This window comes from Nomascus leucogenys, chromosome 12 (assembly GCF_006542625.1).
Source record: "Nomascus leucogenys isolate Asia chromosome 12, Asia_NLE_v1, whole genome shotgun sequence".
Taxonomy (NCBI): Eukaryota; Metazoa; Chordata; class Mammalia; order Primates; family Hylobatidae; genus Nomascus; species Nomascus leucogenys.
In genome coordinates this window covers 45,055,109-45,082,166 of record NC_044392.1, presented here as the reverse complement: position 1 = coordinate 45,082,166, position 27,058 = coordinate 45,055,109, and the positions used below count along the sequence as shown (strand labels likewise).

Genomic DNA, 27,058 nt, shown 5'->3' with positions numbered 1-27,058 from the left:
TGGGTGGGGTAAGCAGTAGAAAGGGACTGAAGGGGGAAGGAACCCAGGCAGTGCTTGGGTCCAAAGGAAGGGGACAGGAGACGGAAGGGGGCAGTGACTGGCTCCTATTCTTGGCCTTTTTTTTTTTTTTTGAGACGGAGTCTCGCTCTGTGGCCCAGGCTGGAGTGCAGTGGCACAATCTCGGCTCACTGCAAGCTCCGCTTCCCGGGTTCACGCCATTCTCCTGCCTCAGCCTCTCCGAGTAGCTGGGACTACAGGCGCCTGCCACCACGCCCGGCTAATTTTTTTTTGTATTTTTAGTAGAGACGGGGTTTCACCGTGGTCTCGATCTCCTGACCTCGTGATCCGCCCGCCTCGGCCTCCCAAAGTGCTGGGATTACAAGCGTGAGCCACTGCGCCCGGCCTTCTTGGCCTTCTTTAGGGGACTGTGGCTTGTTGCTTGGGTCTAAAAACGAATGCTTGGCTTTGAAGAGAGATAGATTGGGGCAAAAGAAAGAAAAAAAGGAACCCCCAAACTCCTTGATCCCTGGCCCCAAACTGGGGGCATAAAGGAACTCAGGTTCCAGAACTTTGCTCCCCCCAGGGAACCCAGGCATTCCTTCTCCACCCCACTCCTGGCACACTGAGATGCAGCTCTGAATGGGCTGCCCACGTGTGGAGGGGGGTTGGGGTGACTCACTGTTACTACTGGGAGGACAGGGGGAGCCTGTGGTGGAAGAAGGGTGAGTCACACTGATGGGCACCAGCCTCAGCCCTCCCCCCACCTTCCTGGCTCCCAGCCCTGCCTACCTGACTGTCTGCCTTGCTTTGCACCCACTTCCCTCTCTTTTTCCCCGACCCTTTTGCCCACCCACTCTCCCTCCTTGGCTCTGCCCTCTAGCACAGAAGGTCTGAGGCAATGGGGGTAAGCTTGGAGCCCGCAATGCTAAGCAGGCAGGAGTCAAGAGAGGGGAAGCTTAAGCCTCACGCAGTTAGGGGTGCGCTGGAGAGGGTGGGGCCCGACTCCGCCACACCCCAACGGTCCTTCCCCCTCCTCACCACTCCCGCCCCTACCCCCAATGGATCTGGGACTGCCCCTTTAAGAGCAGTGGCCCCTCCTCCCTTCAGAGGAGGACCTATTAGAGCCTTTGCCCCGGCGTCGGTGACTCAGTGTTCGCGGGAGCGCCGCACCTACACCAGCCAACCCAGATCCCGAGGTCCGACAGCGCCCGGCCCAGATCCCCACGCCTGCCAGGAGCAAGCCGAGAGCCAGCCGGCCGGAGCACTCCGACTCCGAGCAGACTCTGTCCTTCGGCCCGAGCCCCGCGCCCTTTCCGGGACCCCTGCCCAGCGGGCAGCGCTGCCACCCTGCCGGCCATGGAGACCCCGTCCCAGCGGCGCGCCACCCGCAGCGGGGCGCAGGCCAGCTCCACTCCGCTGTCGCCCACCCGCATCACCCGGCTGCAGGAGAAGGAGGACCTGCAGGAGCTCAATGATCGCTTGGCGGTCTACATCGACCGTGTGCGCTCGCTGGAAACGGAGAACGCAGGGCTGCGCCTTCGCATCACCGAGTCTGAAGAGGTGGTCAGTCGCGAGGTGTCCGGCATCAAGGCCGCCTACGAGGCCGAGCTCGGGGATGCCCGCAAGACCCTCGACTCAGTAGCCAAGGAGCGCGCCCGCCTGCAGCTGGAGCTGAGCAAAGTGCGTGAGGAGTTTAAGGAGCTGAAAGCGCGGTGAGTTCGCCCAGGTGGCTGGCGGGGAGTGGAGAGGGCGGCGGGCCGGCGCCCCTGACCGACCGCAGGAAGGGAGTGAGAGGGCCTGGAGGCCGATAACTTTGCCATAGTCTCCTCCCTCCCCGGAACTGCCCCCAGCGGGTGACTGGCAGTGTCAAGGGGAATTGTCAAGACAGGACAGAGAGGGAAGAGGTGGTCTCTGGGAGAGGGTGGGGGGGATATAAGGAATGGTGGGGGTATCAGGGACAAGTTGGGGTGGGGGGCCGGCCTGAATTCGGTCAGATTGGGATTTGCCAGCTATTTGGAGCCGGGGGAGGGGCTTGAGCAAAACAGCACTAGCCCTGCCAGCTCGAAGAACTCTGGGCACCCAGGACACATCGTAGTGGCAGAAAGGGTCCTGTTAGAACTTTGTTGGCGGGCTTGGCACTGTGCCAGCTTTACTCAAGCTGGCTGTGAACACATGATGCCCACTAAGACATAACTCCCAAGTTGGCATCTGTCCAGCGTGTTGGAGCGAGGTCAGGAAGGCAGGGCAATCCCCCTTTTCCCTCCCAAGGGCTTGGCGGTGGCCCCCTCGGTATGACCTTGTCCTGGGTTCTAAGGGTTGGGAAGCTCTCCCTCACTCTGCCACTCTGCGTGTCTGGGACCTTCCTTGGGCTCTGACAGGCCCACCAAAAGAGCTCTGGGAGATGAGAGAGCGGCTCCCCCGCAGCTCCCACAGCCCTTGGCCTGCTTGGCCCAGGAATGCAAGGGAGGGAGGGAGGCAGAGGGCAGAGGCTCCCAGCTCAGGAAGTTGTGTTATGCCCAGGTCTGGCCACACTCCTCCCTTGGCCCTCTGCCTAGTGTCTTCGAGGGTTGGGGGCACTGTCCTTCCCTCCTTGGGGTGAGCCACTTTCATTTTCCCAGCCAGGCCAGGTAGTCTTTGCTCGGGCCCATCCTCTTAGCTGCTGACGTTTTGATCTTTGTCTTATTAAAGTGCTGGAATACAGTGACATTTTTGAAATCCAGCCGTTGGAAGATTTGGGCCACTCCACTCCCTACCCCTGCCCCACCCTACCCCACCCTACTCAACTGCACCTTCTTCTTTTCTAAAAAAGCCTTTGGGAGCTTGGAAGTATAGGCCCTCCTCTTCCAGCCCCCTCAAAATTTGTTTCCCTTCTTCCTGCCTTCCCTTTCTCTATGCAGACCCAGGCCAAGAGCACTAAGGGTGCTTGGAGAACCGTAAAGGGCTGTTGGCTTTGACTTTTTCTTCTCTCCCTTTTATCATCTACTCGAAACTTCTGCTCTTCCCAGAACCCTTTGCTAGGTGTCGTTTTGTTGCCCAGGCTGGAGTGCAATGGTGCAGTCTCAGCTCACTGCAACCTCTGCCTCCCAGGTTCAAGTGGTTCTCCTGCCTCAGCCTCCCGAATAGCTGAGATTATAGGCATGTGCCACCATGCCGGGCTAATTTTGTATTTTTAGTAGAGATGGGGTTTCTCCATGTTGGTCAGGCTAGTCTTGAACTCCCAACCTCAGGTGATCCACCCGCCTCAGCCTCCCAAAGTGCTAGGATTACAGGCACAAGCTACCACGCTGGGCCCATCGCCCTTCTTTCTGAAGAGTCAATGGAAGTTGTGTGTAGGAAGACAGGCTCAACCGTTTTTTTTTTGAGACGGAGTCTCGCTCTGTCGCCCAGGCTGGAGTGCAGTGGCGCGATCTCGGCTCACTGCAAGCTCCGCCTCCCGGGTTCAAGCCATTCTCCTGCCTCAGCCTCCTGAGTAGCTGGGACTACAGACGCCCACCACCACGCCCGGCTAATTTTTTGTATTTTTAGTAGAGATGGGGTTTCACTGTGTTAGCCAGGATGGTCTCGATCTCCTGACCTCGTGATCCGCCTGCCTCGGCCTCCCAAAGTGCTGGGATTACAGGCGTGAGCCACCGCGCCAGGCCTGTTTTTTTTGTTTTGTTTTGTTTTGTTTTGTTTTTGAGACAGGGTCTCACTCTGTCACCCAGACTGGAGTGAAGTGGTGCGATCTTGGCTCACCGCAACCTCTGCCTCCCAGGCTCAAGAGATTGTCCTGCCTCAGCCTCCTGAGTAGCTGGGATTAAAGGCGCGTGCCACCACACCCGGCTAATTTTTTTTTTTTTTTTTTTTTTTTTGTATTTTTAGTAGAGATGGGGTTTCACCACGTTGGCTAGGCTGGTCTCAAACTCCTGACTTCAAATGATCCACCCGCCTCGGCCTCCCAAAGTGCTGGGATTACAGGCATGAGCTACCATGACCGGCCATCAACCTTTATTTTGTTTTTTTGAGACGGAGTCTCGCTTTGTTGCCCAGGCTGGAGTACAGTAGTATGATTTCAGCTCACTGCAACCTCTGCCTCCCGGGTTCAAGCCGTGCTCCTGCCTCAGCCTCCCAAGTAGCTGGGACTACAGGTGCCTGCTACCACACCCAGCTACTTTTTGTATTTTTAGTAGAGACGGGGTTTCACCATGTTGGCCAGGGTGATCTCGAACTCCTGACCTCAAGTGATCTGCCTGCCTCAGCCTTCCAAAGTGTTGGGATTACAGGCGTGAGCCACTGCGCCTGGCTTCTTTTTTTCTTGAGATAGGGTTTCACTCTGTTACCCAGGCTGGAGTGCAATGGCAAGGTCATGGCTCACTGCAGCCTCTACCTCCCTGGCTCAAGGCATCCTCCCACCTCAGCCTCCTGAGTAGCTGGGAACACAGGCAGCCACCACCACCCACAGCTAATGTTTTTGTATTATTTTGTAGAGATGGGGTTTTGCCATGTCGCCCACAGTCTTGAACTCCTGGGTTCAAGCAATCCTCCTGCCTCGGCCTCCCAAAGTGCTGGGATTATAGGGCATAAGCCACTGCACCCAGCCTCAAATTTTATTTCTGCTGAAAGAGACCACACCTGTCCTTTTCTTTATTTTTATTGTATTTTTCAGAGACAGGGCTTTGCCCTGTTGCTCAGGCTAGAGTGCAATGGTACAATCATAACTTGCTGCAGCCTGGAACTCCTCCTGGGCTCAAGCGATCCTCCCGTCTCAGCTTCCGGAATAGCTGGGACTAAGGGCAGGCACCACCATGCTTGGCTAATTTTTTTTTTTTTTTTTTGCTTTTTGTTTGTAAAGATGGAAACTTGCTATGTTGCTCAGCTGGTTCGAAAGTTTTGGCCTCAAGCAATCCTCCTGCCTCGGTCTCCCAAAGCACCGGGATTACAGGAATGAGCCACCAGGCCTGACGCCAGGCCTGTCTTTTTTCTACTAGTGATATGAACAATTTAGTTAGTAAGACAGATAGGAAGCAAGGAAGGGGAGACCCAGAGAATTCGTTGCATTCTAAACTAGTCCATTCATCTACCAAAGCCCTGTGAAGGACATTTTTAGCAGTTTTAGCAGTTTTCTGGTCAAAACTTTGATCGGGAAACAGGTTGAGTGGATTTGATAGTCACTTGCTCACCCAGCCACGCCAGTTTGTCTCCTCTGCCTCCTAGTGCAGCTGTCCAGGCCTGGGACACCAGGCGGGTATGTGCGCACGTGGGGCAGGGCGGGGGTGGTGTGTGTACTTGTTATATTTAGCCACCTGCCTCTGTTCTCCCCCACTGATCCTGGCTGGGAAGCCTGGGCTTCCGGAAAAGAGAGGTGGATTTGCACACCTGGATCCCAAGCTGATAGAAAGTGGGGTGAAGACAAAGGGGACTCAGACTGGGATGTCTGTCTTCTTCTATGTCCACAGTAGGAGGAGCCTGGATTGGTCACTCCCTGTTGGGTCTGCTGTGCTCAGGATGAGGTAGAGAAGTGGGTAGAGTAAAGAATTTGGGAGAGGAAAAAAGGCATTTTCCCAACCCCTCCCACCAAAGCCTAGAGAGAAGGTGTTGTCTGGCTTAATGTTTAATTAGAGCTCAGAGTTCAGGGCCAGATTTGGAGTTGGGATGGAGAGTTGTTTTTAAGACCCTGTACCAATTTTTTGACCCAGCCTGGGTACCTCAACCACACTCAGGAGTTTGGGGGACCTTCTGTTGGGCTGGATTATAGGCTCCAAAAAGAAACCCCTTTCCCCAATACTCTATCTCTCTCTTCTTTTTTTGAGACAGGGTCTCGTTCTGTTGCCTAGGCTGGAGTGCAGTGGCGTGATCGCAACGTCAACCTCCCAGGCTCTGGTGATTCTCCCACCTCAGCCTCCTGAGTAGCTGGGATTACAGGTGTGTGCCACCATGCCCAGTTAATTTTTTTTCTTTTTTTTTTTTTTGAGACAGAGTCTCGTTCTGTTGCCAGGCTGGAGTGCAGTGGTGCGATCTCGGCTCATTGCAACCTCCACCTCCCGGGTTCAAGCGATTCTCCTGCCCCAGCCTCCCGAGTAGCTGGGGCTACAGGCACACGCCACCACGCCCAGTTAATTTTTGTATTTTTAGTAGAGACGGGGTTTCACCATGTTGGCCAGGATGGTCTTGATCTCTTGACCTCGTGATCCGTCCACCTCGGCCTCCCAAAGTGCTGGGATTACAGGTGTGAGCCACTGCACCTGGCCACTAATTTTTATATATTTTGTAGAGATGGGGTTTCACTGTGTTGCCCAAGCTGGTCTTGAACTCCTAGGCTCAAGTAATCCACCTGCCTTGGCCTTGGCCTCCCTAAGTGCCGGGATTTATAGGCATGAGCTACCGCACCTGGTACCCCCTGCCCCTTCTCTGTCTCTTTCTAGTCTGTAGCCCAAGGGATTTGGATACCCAAGTGCAGGCAGAATGGGAAGGTAGTAAGCACCAGGGAAGCCCATCTGGAGTCCAGGCTTGCAGCCGGGCCCCACCCCAGGCAAGGCAGCTGGGTGGATGACTCAGATGCTGCCCCCCTCCCTCCCACCCTGGTGGCTTTACAGAAGACAGCAGGAGACAGGGTGGAGACAGCAGTTGTCTTAAAGGGAGGAGTGGTGGTCTGAATGTCTACATCTTCTGCCCCCCCCTCCCCACTGCATCCTGGAGTCCCTTGCCTGCCTCCTTCCTGAGACCCTCTGGTGGTGTCTAGACACATACCTCTCTCTGGACAGGCAACATGCACAAGTACTTAGAATCCAGAGTTGAGTTCAGAGTTATGGATTGGGCTGCAGTATAGTGCCAGGGTCTGTGCCTTCCCATGTGAAACTGATGGAGGAAGGCTGAGTCAGAAGTGGGGAGATCCCAGGCCCACAAAGCAGAAGCACTACTTCCACCCCAACGAGGCCCTGATGCTTGACAACTTCCTGGATTGCCCACTGTTGCAGTCCCAGTGTGGACAGGCAGGGAGATGCAGGCTCCAGTTCATGTAGGCTCTGATCAAGACAAGAACAGCAAAGGCCACAGAGGCACAGAGGTTTGTCCCATGTCACACAATAAAGGGGTGATAGGTCAGCACTTGAGCACAGGCCTTATGACTTCCAGTTGGGTGTGCTCTTACCATTAAGCCTCACTTCTCTAGCTTGGGGGACAGGTTGGAGGGAGGATCTAGAGGGTGAGGTAAGGTGAAGTTAGGTAGCTGAGGCTCACTTCTGCAGCCTGGAAATTCTGCTCTGGGGCCAGTGACACCTTAATGCTCTATTGCCATACTTGGTGGCTCATGCCTGTAATCCCAGTGCTTTGGGAGGCTAAGGCAGGAGGATCACTTGAGGCCAGGAGTTTGAGACCAGTCTGGGCAACATAGCAAGACACCCTTCTGTACAAAAAAATTAGCCGGTCAACACCTGTAGTCCAGCTGCTCGGGAAGCTGAGGCGGGAGGATCACCTGAAGCCAGGAGTTTGAGGCTATTGTGAGCTATGACTGCACTACTGCACTCTAGCCTGGGAGACAGAGAAAGACCCTGTCTCTGAAAAAGAAAAAACAAAAACAAAACTCTGCTGTCCTGCAGGGCCTGTTAGCATATGATCGATAGCCTTTGCTCCAGCCTATACCTGGACCCAGGACCCCTGCCAGCCCCTCAATTGTGAGACGGTCAGAGCTCTGGGAGGCTGGTGATTCTTGTCTTGAGACTATCTTGAGACTTGTCATGGGAATTGTCCACCTGGGTTGAAAGGAAGCTGTGCCTTTTGGCAGACCCATTAGGTTAATGGGGCTGGAGACCTTTGAAGATGCATGGGCCCCGGGCTTTATCTGAGGGTACCTCCTGGTGTTACCTCTCCAACCCTCCACCACCAAATCCATTCTTTTTTTTTTTTTTCTTTTTTTTCTTTTGACAGTCTCGCTCTCTGGCCCAGGCTGGAGTGCAGTGGCATGATCTTGGCTTACTGCAATCTCCACCTCCCAGGCTTAAGTGATCCTCCCGCCTCAGCCTCCCAAGTAGCTGGGACTATAGGCATGTGCCACATGCTTGGCTAATTTTTCTATTTTTTTTTATTTATTTATTTTTGAGACGGAGTCTCGCTCTGTCACCCAGGCTGGAGTGCAGTGGCGCGATCTCTGCTCACTGCAAGCTCCGCCTCCTGGGTTCACGCCATTCTCCTGCCTCAGCCTCTCCGTGATCCACCCGCCTCGGCCTCCCAAAGTGCTGGGATTACAAGCGTGAGCCACCGCGCCCGGCCTAATTTTTCTATTTTTAGTAGAGACTGGGTTTCACCATGTTACTCAGGCTGGTCTTGAACTCCGGGGCTTAAGCAATCCACCCACCTTGACCTCCCAGTGCTGAGAGCCACTGAGCCTGGCCCAAATCCACATTCTGATTCAAAAGGAAAGAAGAAGGGTGCAGCTAAACCTGAGGGGTGAGAAGTACTTAAAGAGCCCAAGAGAAACAAAAGAGAGAATAATTCCTCACTAGGACCACCTATTGCCTTCCCACTATTGGTGCCCTTGCTTGGCACTTCCCCTGGCCTCCAGGAGTCTGAGACTTACTCTTGCATGGATGTGCCCATTGCCCCCACTTCCAGGTCCACCCCCCAGTGATTCAGTAGCTTAGTGTCTGCGCTGAAGCCCAGGACAGCTGGGTGGACAACTGGTAGGAGATCCCTTCACCTACCAACTGTGCTTTCTGCTCCCCTCCTCTTTGCTTCCCTCCTCCCCAGGCCCTTGCCACCCCTAGCAGCTGCAGCAGCCAAGACCAAGTCTTCAGAGGCCCAGATATGAGGACAGGGTTCATTCCATTCTCACCTCCTTGGGGGCCCAGTGTACTGACAGGCCAAACTCTAATATTATAGGAGATCTCTGGAAGATTGCAGGGTCTCTTATCCCTCAATAAGGGGCAAGGCAAGCCGGGCGCAGTGGCTCACGCCTGTAACCCCAGCACTTTGAGAAGCCGAGGGGAACAGCTCACTTCGGGTCAGGAGTTCGAGACCAGCCTGGCCAACATGGTGAAACCCTGTCTCTACTAAAAATACAAAAATTAGCCAGAAATCACTTGAACCCAGGAGGCGGATGTTGCAGTGAGCTGAGATTGCGCCACTGCACTCCAGCCAGGGCGACAGAGCAAGACTCCGTCTCAAAAAAATAATACTAATAAATAAATAAATAAATAAATAAATAAATAAGGGGCAAGGTAGTCCACCAACAAAATGACAGGCAGTGTGATATAGTGGACACCCTGGCCCTCGGTGCCCTTAGTTCTGGGCGTGGCCCTTTCACTAAATTGCTCTGTGACCTTGAGCAAATCGCCTCCCCTCTCTGGCTTTCCTTAGCTGTAAAAGAAAGGGATTGGAGCAGAAAGTCTCCAGAGACCTTTTAGGTTCCAAAGTAGTACAGTGACCCACAAAGTGAGAAAACAGTCCTCTAAAATACCAAGTTATTAATAGTAAAATCAAATATAAATAATGTGAATATAGTTAATAGCTAATGTTGTTCTCAATAGAAATGTTTCCCACAAGCTGTGGAATTAAAAATACTACCACATTTCTCTACTTCCCGGTGAAAATTTGTTAGAAATGGTTAAATTGTGACATTACCCTCTTGGCAAATGTTTTGTTTTCATTGCTACTAGGAAAGGACAACTCGTTTTCGATGCCTCTCCCTCTGGACGGTGGAAAGGGCTGTGTCATAGAGTAGGAAAGGGAGACTCGGCACAGGAATGGCTCCCATTGACCCGTGTTGGGGGCTAGGGCGAAGGCCTAGGAGAGGCAAGACTGTTGCCTTAGAGCTGGCCAGGATTAGAGAACAGTGCCTGGAACCCGGGGGAGGGGCACGGTGACCTTGGGCTGCCCACCTTCCACCCTTCCAGCACCCATACTGGCTCCCCCAACCTGTGGCTGGGTTGGGAGGAGGTCTTGGCCCCTACCAATCCCTTAAGGAAGGGGAAAGAGTTTGGGAAGGGGAGTCCTTCCTTCACCCCTGCCTCCCCCAAATTGTGAGAGGAAGCCAGAATCCCGCCTGCCGAAGCCAGGAATAATTCTGGCTGAGATCCCAGGCCCGGCAGGGGCGCTGAGTCACGGTAGAGGGCAGAGTGAAGAGTGGACAGGAGACCCTAAGCTTGTCCAGTCAGGGAAGCAGGGGCTGAGGGGTGGCCTTTTCTTGAGAACTACATTCAAGTTGCAGCAAGAAGGACAGTGGTCTGAATTTGACGGGGACAAACGGAAGGGAGATAGAACACATGAGTCCCTTTAGGGCTGGCTCGGGGAGCTAGACTTCATTTCAAGGGGTCTAGGTTCTGGGCAGTTGAGAAAGAGGCTATCTGGGGTCACCAAGGCTCCCCTTTCTTCCCAAAGCTCTAACGCTGCCACCTTCTGCCGGCTAGGAGAGAGCTGTGTCTTCTGAGGCTAGAGCTGGAATGCAGTGAGACCAGACTGCCTAGGTCCTCCCCCACTTCTTCTCCTGACCTTGGGGTGTGGCTCCCACTCTCTCCCAGTGTCCTCAGGGTTAATAACTATGTATCAGAGTTAAGGGGCTGCTGAACTGGCTTCTTGTGAAGGGAATCCCCTAAATGTCCCTCCTTTTGGTCACTGGCCTCCCTCCCTCCCCCTTCAGGGCATTCTACTATCTTCTTAGGCCATCCCTCCCTCCTCCAGGAACTGCTTATTTTGCTCTATCCCCAAGCCCCACCCCCGCATTTTTGTGACAACACCGGAATGACTTCTAGAGAGAGAGGCCAGGAAGAAGGAAAGTGGCACTTGGCAGGAGACCTTGCAGGGGGCGGCTGGTGAGGAAGCCAGCCGCCCATTGTCCAGGACCCCAGTGCCCTGGCCTCTGGCCTCAGGCTTCTCCTGCCTCTGTACAATGCCACGTTGATACGCCCAGCAGCTGTGACTCAGGCCTGGCCCCCTGCCAGGCCCAGCGCTTCTACTGGAGTTGCGTCTGAACATGTCAACAGGCTTCCTATCCCTCTCTCAGCACCAGTTCTCCCCACTTCAGCCCCTCCCTCTGCCTGGAATTAAGACCTGGCTTTGTCTTAGGGAAAGACAGCTGGGAGCCTGGTGGCTCTGGTAGGGGATCTGAGAGGCCTCAGACCCTAGGCATATTTGGCTGTTTGGCAGGTGTTACGCTCAAGGGAAGCATGTGGAAGCAGAGCCATGCCTGCTGTGGGTGCACATGCCTGCATGAGGAAGTCGGGGTGTTCCATCCTGGGGCACCTATGGGCTTTTGAGGTGTACGATATTCAGAACTTCACAGGTTGGGGTTTGGGGAAGGCTCAAGGGGCTTCTAAGTCCCTGGAACAGCTGTCCCCCTCAGTTCCTCTCTCTCTCTCTCTTTTTTTTTTTTTTTGAGATGGAGTCTTGCTCTGTTGCCCAGGATAGAATGCAGTGGTGTGATCTTGGCTCACTGCAAACTCCGCCTCCTGGGTTCAAGCGATTCTCCTGCCTCAGCCTCCCAAGTAGCTGGGACTATAGGTGCCCGCCACCATGCCTGGCTAATTTTTATATTTTTAGTAGAGATGGGGTTTCACCATGCTGGCCAGGATGGTCTCAAACTCCTGACCTCGTGATCCATCCACCTTGGCCTCCCAAAGTGCTGGGATTACAGGCATGAGCCACTGCGCCCAGCCTCAGTTCCTCTCTTTAAGGTCTCCTTTCCAGAGAGGGATAGCACCTTGAATGCCAGGGAGGGGAAGTCTCCACATCCTGCCCTTACCCGAGTTGTGGCAGACCCACAGACTAGCCAAGAAACCAAGCAGTGGTTGCTTTGCCAGGTGGGGGGCGGTGGGGGCTATCAAACCTCATGACTGGCCGCACACAAAGGTATGGGTATGTGTATATTTGAGGGTGGGTGGGAGTGGCAGTTTCACTAGGCCTCGGTATCAATCTCTGACTGGGGTATCTCCTAGCAAGCGAGACAGAGGCAGACACACTTCCCAGACTGTCTTACTGGGTCTCTGTGTTATTCTCTGCAGTGTCTGTGTGTATCGTGCCATTTTCTATGTTTTGCACCAATCTGCTGTGAGTGTCCTCAGGTGACCTGGGGGCAGGTTTTTAGTGCCTAAGCCTACTCGTCTCCAGGCTTTAGTTTCCCTCTGTAAAAGTACAGGAGTTGGTTTAGGAGAAGATTCCTCTAGAAGCCTTGAGCCTGTGAACCGTCTAGTCTCAGGGTATTTGGGGGACACACAGAAAAAGCCCCATGACCCAACAGGTAGAACACTGGCTGAAATCAGCAGGGCAGAGCTGAGACAAGCTCAAGTAGGCTGAGGGGTAGGGAGGTTTTGGGTGAATGGGAGGGAGGGACGGAGGGAAGGATATATTGCAGTAGGAGGAGTTGCTGGAACAAAAGGAGGGTTGTAGGAGTGGCTTGGGGTGGCAGCAGAACATGCCCTGTCGCATGGCAGGAAGTCAGCCTGGGCAGAGGTCTAGGTGTCCAGGAGGGGCTGGGTGTGATGGCTCACGCCTGTAATCCCAGGACTTTGGGAGGCTGAGGCAGGAGGATCATGTGAGGTCAGGAGTTCAAGACCAGCCTGGCCAACGTGGTGAAACCCTGTCTCTATTAAAAATGCCAAAAATTAGCTGGGTGTTGTGGCAGGGCCTCTAATCCCAGCTACTCTGGAGGCTGAGGCACAAGAATTGCTTGAACCTGGAAGGTGGAGGTTGCAGGGAGCTGAGATCGCGCCACTGTACTCCAGCCTAGGCAACAGAGCGAGACTCTGTCTCAAAAATAATAATAGGGGCCAGGCACGGTGGCTCATGACTATAATCCCAGCATTTTGGGAGGTGGAGGCAGGTGGATCACCTGAGGTCAGGAGTTTGAGACCAGCCTGGCCAACATGGCAAAACTCCATCTCTACTAAAAATAGAAAAATTAGCTAGGCATGGTGGTGCAGGCCTGTAATCCAGCTACTCGGGAGGCTGAGAAGCAGGAGAATCACTTGAACCTGGGAGGCGAAGGTTGCAGTGAGATCACCTGGGTGACAGAATGAGACTCCATCTCCAAATAATAATAATAGTAATAATAATAAATGAAAAATTTTAAAATTAAAAAATTAAAAATTTTAAATTAAAATTAAACAAATTAGATGTCCAGGAGGATACAGGAGAGCATTTGCCACCTGGTGGTCTCCCTGTACCCACCTGGCCACAGGGGGCGACGTTCCTGGGAGACAGGAAATGCCCAGGGGCTGGGAGACCCTCTGCTCTTCTGCTTCCTTCCTGTGTGCTGCCTGGCGATGGGGAACTCTGAGGGCTGGTGAGCAGGGCTGCCGAGGAGTGGGTCTAAGGAGGGCTGGGCCAGCTCCTCCACCTCCCCTTTGTCTTGCCCTCCCACTTGTTATTTTTAGCTACAGTGTCTTTCCCTCTTGCTTCTCCCCTAGACTGGGAGAGGAAACAGAGGCCTCTCCCTCTGGGCCTAGCATGTTGCCCCCAGCAACCGGGCCCAAACAGGCCTGTGGCCGGCCCTGGCTTCCATATCTGGCATCAGAGTTGGGCTGAGCAGGGTGACTCAGAGGGTGGGTCAGCGCCTGGCCCGGTGCCCACCCAGCCCCTTTGCTGTGCTGGTGCCTTTCTTCCCCAAACAGCCCCAAGGGCCCGGGTCTGCTGCAGCCCAGGAGCCAGACTTCCTTGTCCCACCAGGCACAGCCCTGCAGACCCCTGCCTTGGGTCACATTTGCAAGTGCCAACTCTAATTTCTACCTTATTCTTTTCCTCTCTGTTCCCCCCCCCCCACCCCCTCTCTTCCCTCTTTCTGAGATCAGATTTGCCAGTAATAGGAAGAGTTAGAAACAGGATGCCCAGCCCTTCTCGCCTCACGAGGCCGCTGAGTTGCAGCCATTCCTGTGCTTAGGGAACCTGGAGGATGCAAGGGAAAGGACTGGCACTCTGCTGGCACAGCACCCGGCCTGGGGCAGGACATGGGCGAAGCCAGGGTCTCCCCTGTGAGCACTAGAGGATTTCCCGACCCCTGCCCGGGTATTGTGTGCCTGAGCATGAGTCACCTGAGGGGCCCAGGTTCCCACCCTTCCCCGCTCCTCTGGCCTGCCCCACCCTGTCCTCCCTGCCAACCCAGCACGGGGATGGCACTCAGCGTGTGCTCAGCTTTCCCGATGCCAACCCCCAGTGGAGTGGGCTGCACCACCACCCTGGGACTGAATGCCTGGCCAGGGTCTACTTTGGTCCCTGCTAGGTCTGAGGACCCCTCCTAGGAAGAAAATGGCACTTGGGGGCGGGGGCAGGCAGGAGGGAGGAGAGACACTGGGCTCTACTGTACCCCTAGTCATCTCTTGGGGTGTGCGTGTGGCTCCCTGGCCACAAAGCTCCCGAGGTCTGAGTCATGAGCCCATGGGTGATAGTGGCTTCTTCCCCGCAGATGGGAGCTCCCCGTGCCTAAGAAAACCACAAAGGTTCTTCCTCACTTCCCTCTCTGCTCGTGGTTTCTGTCATCTGCAGGGTGTGTCTTAGTCCTTTAATCTCCTCTCTTTGCAGTGCTAGTCAAAACCTCCACCAGGGAAAGACAGATACCCCCCTTACTTTCTTTTCTTTGAGATGGAGTCTTGCTCTGTCACCCATGCTGTAGTGCCGTGGCACAATCTCGGCTCACTGCAACCTCCACCTCCTGAGTTCAAGTGAGCCTCCTACCTCAGCCTCCTCAGTAGCTGGGACTACAGGTGTACGCCACCATACCCAGCTAATTTTTTTTTTCTTTTTTTTTTGAGATAGAGTCTCACTCTGTCGCCCAGGCTGGAGTACAGTGGCGCAATCTCGACTCACTACAACCTCCACCTCCCAGGCTCAAGCAATTCTCGTGTCTCAGCCTCCCAAGTTGCTGGGACTATGGACGTGCACCACCATGCCCAACTAATTTTTGTATTTTTAATAGAGTCAAGGTTTCACCATGTTGGCAGACTAGTCTCGAACTTCTGGCCTCAACTGATCCACCTGCCTCGGCCTCCCAAAGTGCTGGGATTACAGGTGTGAGCCACCGCGCCCAGCCAGCCCTCTTACTTTCCTTGGAGACCATATACTGTAGCTTGTGCCAAAGTGGTACAGCATGGATTTCCAGCTCCCCTATCTACTTGCTGCAGGACCCTGGATGTAGCTTTCTGTGCCTATTTCCTCAATTGCATAGGAATAGCACCTATCGCATAGGGTAGCTGTGAAGATGACATGAGTTAACATTATAATATTTAGAGCAGTGCTTGGTACCTAATAAGCTCTATATAAATGTTTGCTATTATATTATTATTATCACTGCCACCACCACTTTTGCAAGCAGCAGAAGGTGAAGAGGTTAGACTGAAGAAAAAACTTCTGTGCTCAGCCCATAAGCTCACAGAGCACAGGGATCATGCATCTCTTTTCCTCAGTCAGTGTCTGCCAGGTACTGGCAAGGAAAGGCTGTTACCAGAGAGAACTCCTGGAATTCCTCCTGGCACCTAAGGAGGCTGGGGAGACAGAACTAGGGAAGAGGTGCCCTTGAGACATCTTCTGAAATCATCCCATCGCCTTCCAGCTTCTTTCAGCTCAGGCTGGCTGGTCGGGGGAACGCTTTGTGCCATAGTGTCTGCCCTCTTCCTCCTCCTGGCTTCTCCGTTCTCTCTGGAACTCGTGGCTTAGGAAAGCAGTGAGGTGGAGGAGGAGGAACCCTAGATCAGCAGCTAGAATTGACTGGAATGCTGCTGCTGGCTTGCGGTAATTGACACTGGGCCATTCACCTTCCTCCTCTGCACCTCAGTTTCCTCATCTATAAAAGGGAGAGGGTTGAGCTGAACCAACTCTAAGCTCCTTCTAGTTCTCTAAATTCTGAGAGCCTCCCAGTACAGCCAGCTGCAGCCGTTAGCCTTCAGGGTAGGGAGGCCTCTTCTGGGAAGCCCCAGCCAGCCTGGGAGTCGGCCCAAGGAGCTGGGAATCTAAGGCTGCTCCAGTCGCTTCACTTTACCAGCGGTTTTTCTTCATTCTCCCTCCTCCCCCTGCAGCTGCTTCAGCTTCGGAAAAGTTCTGAAGTCATGGAAAGTTGGGGCTGTGCTCCCAGCCAGGGGCTAGGCCGGATGGCAGCCAAAACCTGAGCTGGGTTTTGACTTTATTTTTAGCTTTTCTGACTGAGACAGAGGAGGGAATACATTCTCCAGTTCTGGAAGGGGCTCTTTTTTGCAGGAGAAAGACATTTGCATTAAATAACTTGTTCTGAGGTGTGGCCAGAGGCCTGGACTGAGCAAGTGTGCAGGCTGGGGGAGCTTCCTCTGGCTTCTCTTGTCCTTCCCCTGCCCCTCTGAGTGTCACTCTATCCTCCTTCCTGCTTGGTGGGGGGAGGTGGGGGTGACTCCTTTTTTGGACTCTCCTAAGCCGGTGGCAGAACGCTGCCTGGTCTCGTCCTCCAGAGCTTCTGCAAATCTAGCCTTCCCTATCCCTCTTCACAGTGAATTGCTGGGCCTCTTGGAGTTTAGGGCTTTTGTGGTAGGAGAAAAATGTTGGCAGAGCCGCTTTTCTCCTTTCCAGGATAGATTTTTCCTTCTGCCCACGCTTGGTTTTCCTTTTTTCCATCTGCTGTGGTGGGCTCATGCTTAAGCACTGATGAGTTACAGATGGCAGCTGGAACCAGGTCCTCTGGATCTTTCCCTCCGCTCCCTGGGTCTGCTGCTTTCTCTCACCCTATATTTGTGAAGGGATTGTAACGTCTAGAAAGTTCTTTGGTTCTCTGGAGGTTTTTAAGAAAATAGGACCTTTCTATTTCTCCAGTCCACCAGCAAAAATAATCAGGGGCCCAGAAAAGGTGAGGGAGGTGGCAGAGACAGTGCTGTTCCACTGGTTATAGCTAAAGCTTTACCCACTTTGAGGAGCCGGGAGGCTTAAAGCTGGGGCCCAGATGGACCTGGAGGCCTGGGATCCACATCTGGAGCCAGATGCTGAGGCTGTGGTAGATGGGTAGGGCTCAGCCTTCTCCCAGGGCACGGATGAGGCAGGAGGGAGGGAGGCAGGGACCCCTCTGTTCAGTGCAGATCAGGGCACCCAGACTGGGTCTGAGGTCCTTCTGAGCTCTAACCAGACTTCCCTTCCCCACAGTCCCACATGTGTAAAAGGGACTAGGAGAGGTGACCAAGTACCTTTGGGGCTCAGATCGAGAAGTGCTAGGGACATGTGGGCCATGAGCTTAGTTGTCAGGCTCTCAGAGGGAGGGAAGCTTGGCCAAAGGGAAGTGGGTGGAGTCCAGGGAGAAGGCTAAGGCCCTGTGTGGGAAGGGGCAGGAGACAAAGGTACCCCTGTCTCTTTGGGAAAGAATGGGAGGAGACAGAGGGAAAAGCATTCATATCACGGGGTAGAGCTCTGCCCTTGGCCCCAGGCACGTTCCTGAGCCCTGAGTCATGGGAAGGGTGGAGAAGCAGGAAGGGGGTTTTCAGGGACCTTGGGGAGGTGGGAGCCCAGGCCCAGAGGCAAACAGATGCAAACCAACCTAATGCAAGGATGCCCTCTCCTGGTAGTTGTAGGCACAGCAGTGCCAGCCCCCATGGCTGACCTCTTGGGAGCCTGGCACTGTCTAGGCACACAGACTCCTCTTAAATCCACTCTCCCCTCTCTTCTTTAGCAATACCAAGAAGGAGGGTGACCTGATAGCTGCTCAGGCTCGGCTGAAGGACCTGGAGGCTCTGCTCAACTCCAAGGAGGCTGCACTGAGCACTGCTCTCAGTGAGAAGCGCACGCTGGAGGGCGAGCTGCACGATCTGCGGGGCCAGGTGGCCAAGGTGAGGCCACCCTGCAGGGCCCACCCATGGCCCCACCTAACACATGTACTCTCACTCTTCTACCTAGGCCCTCCCCCATGTGGTGCCTGGTCTGACCTGTCACCTGATTTCAGGGCCATTCACCTGTCCTAGAGTCATTTTACCCACTGAGGCCACATCTTATCCTAATTTGGCCGCCCATGGGATCTACCACAGTGAATGTAAAATAATCCAGGAAGCCGGGCGCGGTGGCTCACGCCTGTAATCCCAGCACTTTGGGAGGCCGAGGCGGGCGGATCACGAGGTCAGGTGATCGAGACCACCCTGGCTAACACGGTGAAACCCCGTCTCTACTAAAAATACAAAAAATTAGCCGGGCATGGTGGCAGATGCCTGTAGTCCCAGCTGCTCGGGAGGCTGAGGCAGGAGAATGGCGTGAACCCGGGAGGCGGAGCTTGCAGTGAGCTGAGATCTCGCCACTGCACTCCAGCCTGGGCAACAGAGCGAGACTCCATCTCAAAAAAAAATAATAATAATAATAAAATAATCCAGGCCAGGTGTGGTGGCTCACGCCTGTAATCCCAGCACTTTGGGAGGCCAAGGCGGGTGGATCATTTGAGTTCAGGAGTTTGAGACCAATCTGACCAACATGGTTAAACTCCATCTCTACTAAAAATACAAAATTAGCCAGGCGTGGTGGTGCACACCTGTAGTCCCAACTACTTGTGAGGCTGAGGCAGGAAAATCATTTGAACCCAGGATCAGAGGTTGTGGTGAACTGAGATTGTGCCATTGCACTTCAGCCTGGGCAACACGAGCAAAAATCTATCTCAAAAAAAAAAAAAAAAAAAAATAGCCAGGCACGGTGGCTCATGCCTGTAATCCTAGCACTTTAGGAGGCAGAGGTGGGCAGATCACCTGAGGTTAGGAGTTCGAGACCAGACTGGCCAACATGGCGAAACCCCATCTCTACTAAAAATACAAAAATTAGCTGGGCATGGTGGCAGGCACCTGTAATCCCAGCTACTTGGGAGTCTGAGCTAGGAGAATCACTTGAATCCAGGAGGTGGAGGTTGCAGTGAGCCAAGATCGGGTCACAGCACTCCAGCCTAGGCAACAGAGCGAGACTCCGTCTCAAAAAAAATAAATAAAAATAAAAATAAAAAATAAATAAAAGCTAGGAATCAAAGAAGCAGTTTATTCCTAATTTCAGTCTCATCTGTTCATAGTGGGGCCAGGATTAGAGTCAGTGGCCAAGCTTCCATCCTGGGTTCTTTCCCTTCCCAGGCCCTACCATCATAGTATACCAGGGAAAGACCCGGAGAAGCCAGCAGGTTGACCACCAAACCAAGGCTGGGCCACCTTCATCCTGGGTCTGGTCTCCAGCCTCCCAGTTGTACCCTTCCCCCAGCCCTTCCTGGATGCACTGATCAGCCTGTGCTTCCTTGCCCTGTTTTTCTTTATAAATAGAGACATTAGAGACATGTTCTCCTCTCTCTGTCTCTCTTTTTTTATTTTTTATTTTTTATTTTTTTTGAGACAGAATCTTACTCTGTCACCCAGGCTGGAGTGCAATGGCACGATCTCAGCTCACTGCAACCTCTGTCTCCCGGGTTCAAGCAATTCTCCTGCCTCAGCCTCCCGAGTAGCTGGGATTACAGGTGCCCGCCACCATGCCCAGCTACTTTTTGTATTTTTAGTGGAGACAGGGCTTCACCACGTTGGTCAGGCTGGTCTTGAACTCCTGACCTCAGGTGTTCTGCCCGCCTCGGCCTCCCAAAGTGCTGGGATTACAGGCGTGAGCCACCATGCCTGGTAAGATGTGTTCTCTCTATGTTGTTGAGGCTGGTCTTGAACTCCTGGCCGCAAGAGATCTTCCTGCCTCAGCCTCCCAATGTGCTGGGATTATAGGCATGAGCCACCACACTTAGCCCAGCCTGCACTTTCTTAAATGAAAATCTAAGCATACGGCTGGGTGTGGTGGCTTATGCCTGTAATCCCAGCACTTTGGGAGGCCAAGGTGGGCGGATCACGAGGTCAGGAGATGGAGACCATCCTGGCCAACATGGTGAAACCCCGTCTCTACTAAAAATACAAAAATTAGCTGGGTGTGGTGGCGCATGTCTGTAGTCCCAGCTACTCGAGAGGCTGAGGCAGGAGAATGGCATGAACCTGGGAGACGGAGCTTGCAGTGAGCCGAGATCATGCCACTGCACTCCAGCCTGGGTGACAGAGCGAGACTCCGTCTCAAAAATAAAAATAAAAATAAAAAAAAGAAAATCTAAGCATGGTGCTCCCCTGCTCAAACATCGTCAGGTTCTTTTCATGGCAGATAAGGGCATCTCTTCATGAGCCAGCCCCTGCCTACTGACCCACCCACCTCTCCCACCCCTTCCCACCCTGTACTTCAGGCTTCAGCAGTACTGATCTTTCCAAAGACCCCAGAACATGCATGCCTTCATACCTCTGTGCCCGTACATGCTTGTTTCTGCCCTTGAAGTCATGACAGTAACTCTCTGTAGGCCCCGCTAGCCTGTCCCTTGGGTCTTAGCCTCTTGGAGGCCTTCCCGGAGCCCCCCAAAAGTACCCCAGGCATACTTTGGTTCCTTCTCTCATGTCCCCTCAGTACTTTGTGCATACCTCCTTTATAGCAGTTGCTATGTTGTGCCAGAGAAGGGAGTCCTGTGGCTGGGGGGCATATATCTTTTCTTTTTGAGACAGAGTCTAGCTGTGTCGCCCAGGCTGGAGTGCAGTAGTGCGATCTTGGCTCACTGCAACCTCAACCTCCTGGATTCAAGCGATTCTTGTGCCTCAGCCTCCTGAGTAGCTGGGACTACAGGCATGTGCCACCATCATGCCCGGCTACTTTTTTGTATTAGATATATCTTTTCTCTCTTAGCACAGTACCTACCAAGAGTGAGTGAGTAAATGTCCTGACCCCTGCAGGCATCCAAGGCCCTCCTTCCCTGGACCTATTTCCACATGTATGAAGGGGTGCACGGGCAGCAGCCCACCTCTCAGCTTCCTTCCAGTCCTTGTGTTCTGTGACCCCCTTTCCTCACCTCTGCCTGCTTCCTCACAGCTTGAGGCAGCCCTGGGTGAGGCCAAGAAGCAACTTCAGGATGAGATGCTGCGGCGGGTGGATGCTGAGAACAGGCTGCAGACCATGAAGGAGGAACTGGACTTCCAGAAGAACATCTACAGCGAGGTGGGGACTGTGCTTTGCAGGCCAGAGGGCTGGGGCTGGGTGATGACAGACTTGGGCTGGGCTGGGGGGGACTAGCTGCATGCAGAGCTCGCCTTCCTGAGTCCCTTGCCCTAGTGGACAGGGAGTTGGGGGTGGCCAGCACTCAGCTCCCAGGTTAAAGTGGGGCTGGTAGTGGCTCGTGGAGTAGGGCTGGGCAGGGAGCCCCGCCCCTGGGTCTTGGCCTCCCAGGAACTAATTCTGATTTTGGTTTCTGTGTCCTTGCTCCAACCCTTCCAGGAGCTGCGTGAGACCAAGCGCCGTCACGAGACCCGACTGGTGGAGATTGACAATGGGAAGCAGCGTGAGTTTGAGAGCCGGCTGGCGGATGCCCTGCAGGAACTGCGGGCCCAGCATGAAGACCAGGTGGAGCAGTATAAGAAGGAGCTGGAGAAGACTTATTCTGCCAAGGTGCTTGCTCTCACCTGGTTCCCTCTCTGCCTGTGCCCTTGGCAGCCCTACCCTTACCCACGCTGGGCTGTGCCTTGGGGGGATCAGGCAGATGGTGGCAGGGAGCTCAGGGTGGCCCAGGACCTGAGGCTGTAGCAGTGATGCCCAACTCAGGCCTGTGCCTCCACCCCTCCCGGTCACCACAGTCCTAACCCTTTGTCCTCCCCTCCAGCTGGACAATGCCAGGCAGTCTGCTGAGAGGAACAGCAACCTGGTGGGGGCCGCCCACGAGGAGCTGCAGCAGTCGCGCATCCGCATCGACAGCCTCTCCGCCCAGCTCAGCCAACTCCAGAAGCAGGTGATACCCCACCTCACCCCTCCCTCCAGGGGCCTAGAGTCTGGGCAGGATGCAGGCTGGAAGCCCGGAGTTGGGGGTGGGAGGTTCCTGAGGAGGAGAGGGATGAAAAGTGTCCCCAGAACCACAGAGAAGGGTCACAGGATGTGGAGTCAGATGGCCTGTGTGCTGTTTCTGTACACTCTTACCTCACCTTCACTTCTCAGGGCTTTGGTTTTCCCATTCAAAAATGGAGGCTGTTCTTAATCTCCCTAACTCAGAGTTGCCATAAGACTCTGCAATGTGAGGTGTTAAAAGCGTCAGTATTTTTCTAGCTGGCTGTGCCATTTGTGACAGGAGAAAAAGAGTTTAGCTTCAGAACGAGAGGTTTCAGTTAGACAAGGGGAAGGACTTCCCAGTTGCCAGCCAAGACTATGTTTAGAGCTTGTGATCTTCAGAGCTGGCTCTGATGAGGGCTCTGGGGAAGCCTCTGATTGCAGATCCTGGAGAGAGTAGCCAGGTGTCTCCTACACCAACCCACGTCCCTCCTTCCCCATACTTAGGGCCCTTGGGAGCTCACCAAACCCTCCCATCCCCCTGCAGCTGGCAGCCAAGGAGGCGAAGCTTCGAGACCTGGAGGACTCACTGGCCCGTGAGCGGGACACCAGCCGGCGGCTGCTAGCAGAAAAGGAGCGGGAGATGGCCGAGATGCGGGCAAGGATGCAGCAGCAGCTGGACGAGTACCAGGAGCTTCTGGACATCAAGCTGGCCCTGGACATGGAGATCCACGCCTACCGCAAGCTCCTGGAGGGCGAGGAGGAGAGGTGGGCTGGGGAGACGTCGGGGAGGTGCTGGCAGTGTCCTCTGGCCAGCGACTGGCCTTGACTAGACCCCCACTTGGTCTTCCTCTCCCCAGGCTACGCCTGTCCCCCAGTCCCACCTCGCAGCGCAGCCGTGGCCGTGCTTCCTCCCACTCATCCCAGACACAGGGTGGGGGCAGCATCACCAAAAAGCGCAAGCTGGAGTCCACCGAGAGCCGCAGCAGCTTCTCACAGCATGCACGCACTAGCGGGCGCGTGGCCGTGGAGGAGGTGGACGAGGAGGGCAAGTTTGTCCGGCTGCGCAACAAGTCCAATGAGGTAGGCTCCTGGTCAGGGTCTAAGGGGATACAGCTGCATCAGGCAGAGAGTGGCAAGACAGAGGGATGGCATGTGGAGAGAGGAACATCCTTGCCCTCAGAGGGTGGACCAGGGTGAGCCTGTATATCTCCTCCACACTCTAGTTCCAGGCCTGGCTCCTGGACTCTTTGGCTGTGAGACCTTGAGCAGGTTATTTAACCTCTCAGAGCATCAGTTTCCTCATCTGTAAAATGGGGACGAATAATGATCCCTAAGTCTTTGAGTTGTTGGGAAGACGAAAGATAAGGTATCTGTGTGCCTGGTGCTGCGTATGTATCCACAGATCATGGCTATTATCCCCAGGGGGAAGGGCAGTGACAGGGGTAGGTGTAGATGGAAGGAGAGGCCTCAATTGCAGGCGGGCAGAGGGCTGGGCCCTTGAGCAAGATACACCCAAGAGCCTGGGTGAGCCTCCCCCACCTTCCTCTTCCCTATCTTCCCGGCAGGACCAGTCCATGGGCAATTGGCAGATCAAGCGCCAGAATGGAGATGATCCCTTGCTGACTTACCGCTTCCCACCAAAGTTCACCCTGAAGGCTGGGCAGGTGGTGACGGTGAGTGGCAGGGCGCTTGGGACTCTGGGGAGGCCTTGGGTGGCGATGGGAGTGCTGAGGTAAGTGTCCTTTTCTCCTCTCCAGATCTGGGCTGCAGGAGCTGGGGCCACCCATAGCCCCCCTACCGACCTGGTGTGGAAGGCACAGAACACCTGGGGCTGCGGGAACAGCCTGCGCACGGCTCTCATCAACTCCACTGGGGAAGTAAGTAGGCCTGGGCCTAGCTGCTTGCTGGACGAGGCTCCCCGTGATGGCCAACATCGGAGCCAGCTGCCCCCAACCCAAGTTTGCCAATTTGGGGCCCCTTTCTAGAGCTGTCTGTTGCAGGCCCCAGACTTCCCCACCCAGTAGGCAAAGCAAAAGATGCTTCCTCAACAGCACAAGGGGTGGAAGTTAGACAATGAGAATTGTTAAAGGCAGAGCCATACTCCTACCCGGAGAGCTTGACAGTGTCCCTCCGGGGTGGAAATGAGTTCCTTAGCTCCATCACCACAGAAGACAGAGTAAGCAGCAGGCCGGACAAGGGGCAGGTCACAAGAAAAGTTGCAGGTGGTCACTGGGGTAGACATGCTGTACAACCCTTCCCTGGCCCTGACTCTTGGGCCTGGTTCCGTGTCCCCGCCAGGAGGTGGCCATGCGCAAGCTGGTGCGCTCAGTGACTGTGGTTGAGGATGACGAGGATGAGGATGGAGATGACCTGCTCCATCACCACCACGTGAGTGGTAGCCGCCGCTGAGGCCGAGCCTGCACTGGGGCCACCCAGCCAGGCCTGGGGGCAGCCTCTCCCCAGCCTCCCCATGCCAAAAATCTTTTCATTAAAGAATGTTTTGGAACTTTACTCGCTGGCCTGGCCTTTCTTCTCTCTCCTCCCTATACCTTGAACAGGGAACCCAGGTGTCTGGGTGCCCTACTCTGGTAAGGAAGGGAGTGGGAACTTTCTGATGCCATGGAATATTCCTGTGGGAGAAGTGGACAAGGGTCTGGATTTGTCTCCTGGGAAAGGGAGGGGAGGACAGACGTGGGGCATGCCCGCCCTGCCTCTCTCCGCCATTCTTGTTGCATGCATATCCTCTCATTTCCCTCATTTTTCCTGCAAGAATGTTCTCTCTCATTCCTGACCGCCCCCCCCACTCCAATTAATAGTGCATGCCTGCTGCCCTACAAGCTTGCTCCCTTTCTGTCTTCTTTTCCTCTTAAGCTCAGAGTAGCTAGAACAGAGTCAGAGTCACCGCTCTGGTTCTCTGTCCCCAAGTCTTCCTGAGCCTTCTCCCCTTTTATGTCTTCCCTCTGCTCCTCCTGGCCCCTGGCCTCCCAAACCCCTGTTGCCCTCTGGCTCCTTAGGCACAGAACCCCACCTTCCTGCCTGGCGGCTGGGAGCCTGCAGGAGCCTGGAGCCTGGTTGGGCCTGAGTGGTCAGTCCCAGGCTCGCCGTCCCGCCTGAGCCTTGTCTCCCTTCCCAGGGCTCCCACTGCACCAGCTCGGGGGACCCCGCTGAGTACAACCTGCGCTCGCGCACCGTGCTGTGCGGGACCTGCGGGCAGCCTGCCGACAAGGCATCTGCCAGCGGCTCAGGAGCCCAGGTGGGCGGACCCATCTCCTCTGGCTCTTCTGCCTCCAGTGTCACGGTCACTCGCAGCTACCGCAGTGTGGGGGGCAGTGGGGGTGGCAGCTTCGGGGACAGTCTGGTCACCCGCTCCTACCTCCTGGGCAACTCCAGCCCCCGAACCCAGGTGAGTTGTCTCTGCTTTGTCTCCAAATCCTGCAGGCGGGTCCCTGGTCATCGAGGGGTAGGACGAGGTGGCCTTGCAGGGGGGAGAGCCTGCCTTCTCTTCCGCAGCCCGGGAGAGTGGGAGCCTCCTCCCCACAGCCTGAGTCCTAGACAGCCCACCCCTGCATCCTGCCCCTCTTGTCTGAGCCCCAGACTGGAGGGCAGGGGCAGGGCTGGAGTGTGAGGGATGAGGGAGATGCTACCTCCCTTCTAGGGGCCAGGGGAGGGAGGGTCTGGGTCCAGGCCCTGCTGCTCACACATCTCTCCTCTGTCTTCTCTCTTAGAGCCCCCAGAACTGCAGCATCATGTAATCTGGGACCTGCCAGGCAGGGGTGGGGATGGAGGCTTCCTGCGTCCTCCTCACCTCATGCCCACCCCCTGCCCTGCACCTCATGGGAGGGGGTTTGAAGCCAAAGAAAAATAACCCTTTGGTTTTTTTCTTCTGTATTTTTTTTTTCTAAGAGAAGTTATTTTCTACAGTGGTTTTATACTGAAGGAAAAACACAAGCAAAAAAAAAAAAAAACAAAAAAACCCATCTATCTCAATCCTAATTTCTCCTGCCTTCCTTTTCCCTGCTTCCAGGAAACTCCACATCTGCCTTAAAACCAAAGAGGGCTTCCTCTAGAAGCCAAGGGAAAGGGGTGCTTTTATAGAGGCTAGCTTCTGCTTTTCTGCCCTGGCTGCTGCCCCCACCCCGGGGACCCTGTGACATGGTGCCTGAGAGGCAGGCACGGAGGCTTCTCTGCCAGCCTCCTCTGGACGGCAGGCTCACTGCCAGGCCAGCCTCCGAGAGGGAGAGAAAGAGAGAGGACGGCTTGAGCCAGGCCCCTGGGCTTGGCCTCCCGTGATTCCACTATATCTGGCTGAAGTTCCTCTGCCTGCCCCGCCCCCAGTCCCCACCCCTGCCCCCAGGCCCGGGGTGAGTCCATTCTCCTAAGTACCAGCTGTGCTTGCTTTTCTGTATTTTATTTAGACAAGAGATGGGAATGAGGTGGGAGGTGGAAGAAGGGAGAAGAAAGGTGAGTTTGAGCTGCCTTCCCTAGCTTTAGATCCTGGGTGGGCTCTGTGCAGTCACTGGAGGTTGAAGCCAAGTGGGGTGCTAGGAGGAGGGAGAGGGAGGTCACTGGAAAGGGGAGAGCCTGCTGGCACCCACTGCCGAGGAGGAAGGCAAGAGGGGGTGGAGGGGTGTGGCAGTGGTTTTGGCAAACACTAAAGAACCCTTGCCTCCCCGTTTCCCATCTGCACCCCTTCTCTCCTCTCCAAATCAATACACTAGTTGTTTCTACCCCTGGCTGCTGTGGTGTCTTTGTTGGTGGACGTCGCTGTGTGTACTGAGGTGCAGACTCGTGGGCACACACACACACACACAGCACACACACACACACACACACACAGTGCCGCACGGTCACTGCATCCTCCTGCTCATTGCTGCCCAGCCCTGCCCTGCTCCAGGGGAAACAATTAGAGATCAGAGCACTTTGGGTGCACATCTGGGCTCTCGGTAGTGGCTGAGGGGGAAAGGCTTTGATACAACCATCACCACCCGCTGTACGGCTCTCTCCCAATGGAAGTCCTTCAGAGAAGCAGAGCCTGAAGGAGGGCGTTTGCTAACTAACTTCCCTCATCCACCAGCACTTACTGAGTGCTTTCTCTGTGCTGGGCCCTGAGCAAAGCATGAATATAAGACATATGATATAGACCCAGTCTGAGGGTGGTGACATATCAGGACGTAAGGACGAGGACACCCAGGGAGGAGGGAGCAGAAGCTGCAGGAGAGGGCAGAGGAAAGGAGCAGTTAATGTCCCTTTGTCCCATGTTGTGCTCAGCTTGGGGGATTGGGAAATGAACAAGACAAGATGCCCACTGTCCTCAGGGAAA

The 27,058-nt window shown here is 54.7% G+C and overlaps 1 protein-coding gene across 1 annotated transcript; it reads left to right on the top strand.

The window, feature by feature from the left end:
* Positions 1 to 400: 400 nt before the first annotated feature.
* LMNA (lamin A/C) lies at positions 401 to 26,466 on the top strand. The gene is made up of 12 exons (XM_030824233.1): positions 401 to 1,712; positions 17,576 to 17,732; positions 20,794 to 20,919; positions 21,196 to 21,366; positions 21,578 to 21,703; positions 22,283 to 22,503; positions 22,596 to 22,818; positions 23,304 to 23,411; positions 23,496 to 23,615; positions 24,037 to 24,126; positions 24,872 to 25,141; positions 25,464 to 26,466. Exons 1-12 carry the CDS (start codon positions 1,357 to 1,359, stop codon positions 25,488 to 25,490), a joined length of 1,995 nt encoding a protein of 664 aa, XP_030680093.1. The 5' UTR covers positions 401 to 1,356; the 3' UTR covers positions 25,491 to 26,466.
* The last annotated feature ends 592 nt before the right edge of the window (positions 26,467 to 27,058 follow it).

Coding starts and splice junctions, on each gene's coding strand:
- LMNA (XM_030824233.1), top strand. CDS start 1,357: ATGGAGACCCCGTCCCAGCGGCGCGCCACCCGCAGCGGGGCGCAGGCC. Junction 22,504..22,595: donor CTGGAGGGCGAGGAGGAGAG/GTGGGCTGGGGA, acceptor TCCTCTCCCCAG/GCTACGCCTGTCCCCCAGTC. Junction 25,142..25,463: donor ACTCCAGCCCCCGAACCCAG/GTGAGTTGTCTC, acceptor CTTCTCTCTTAG/AGCCCCCAGAACTGCAGCAT.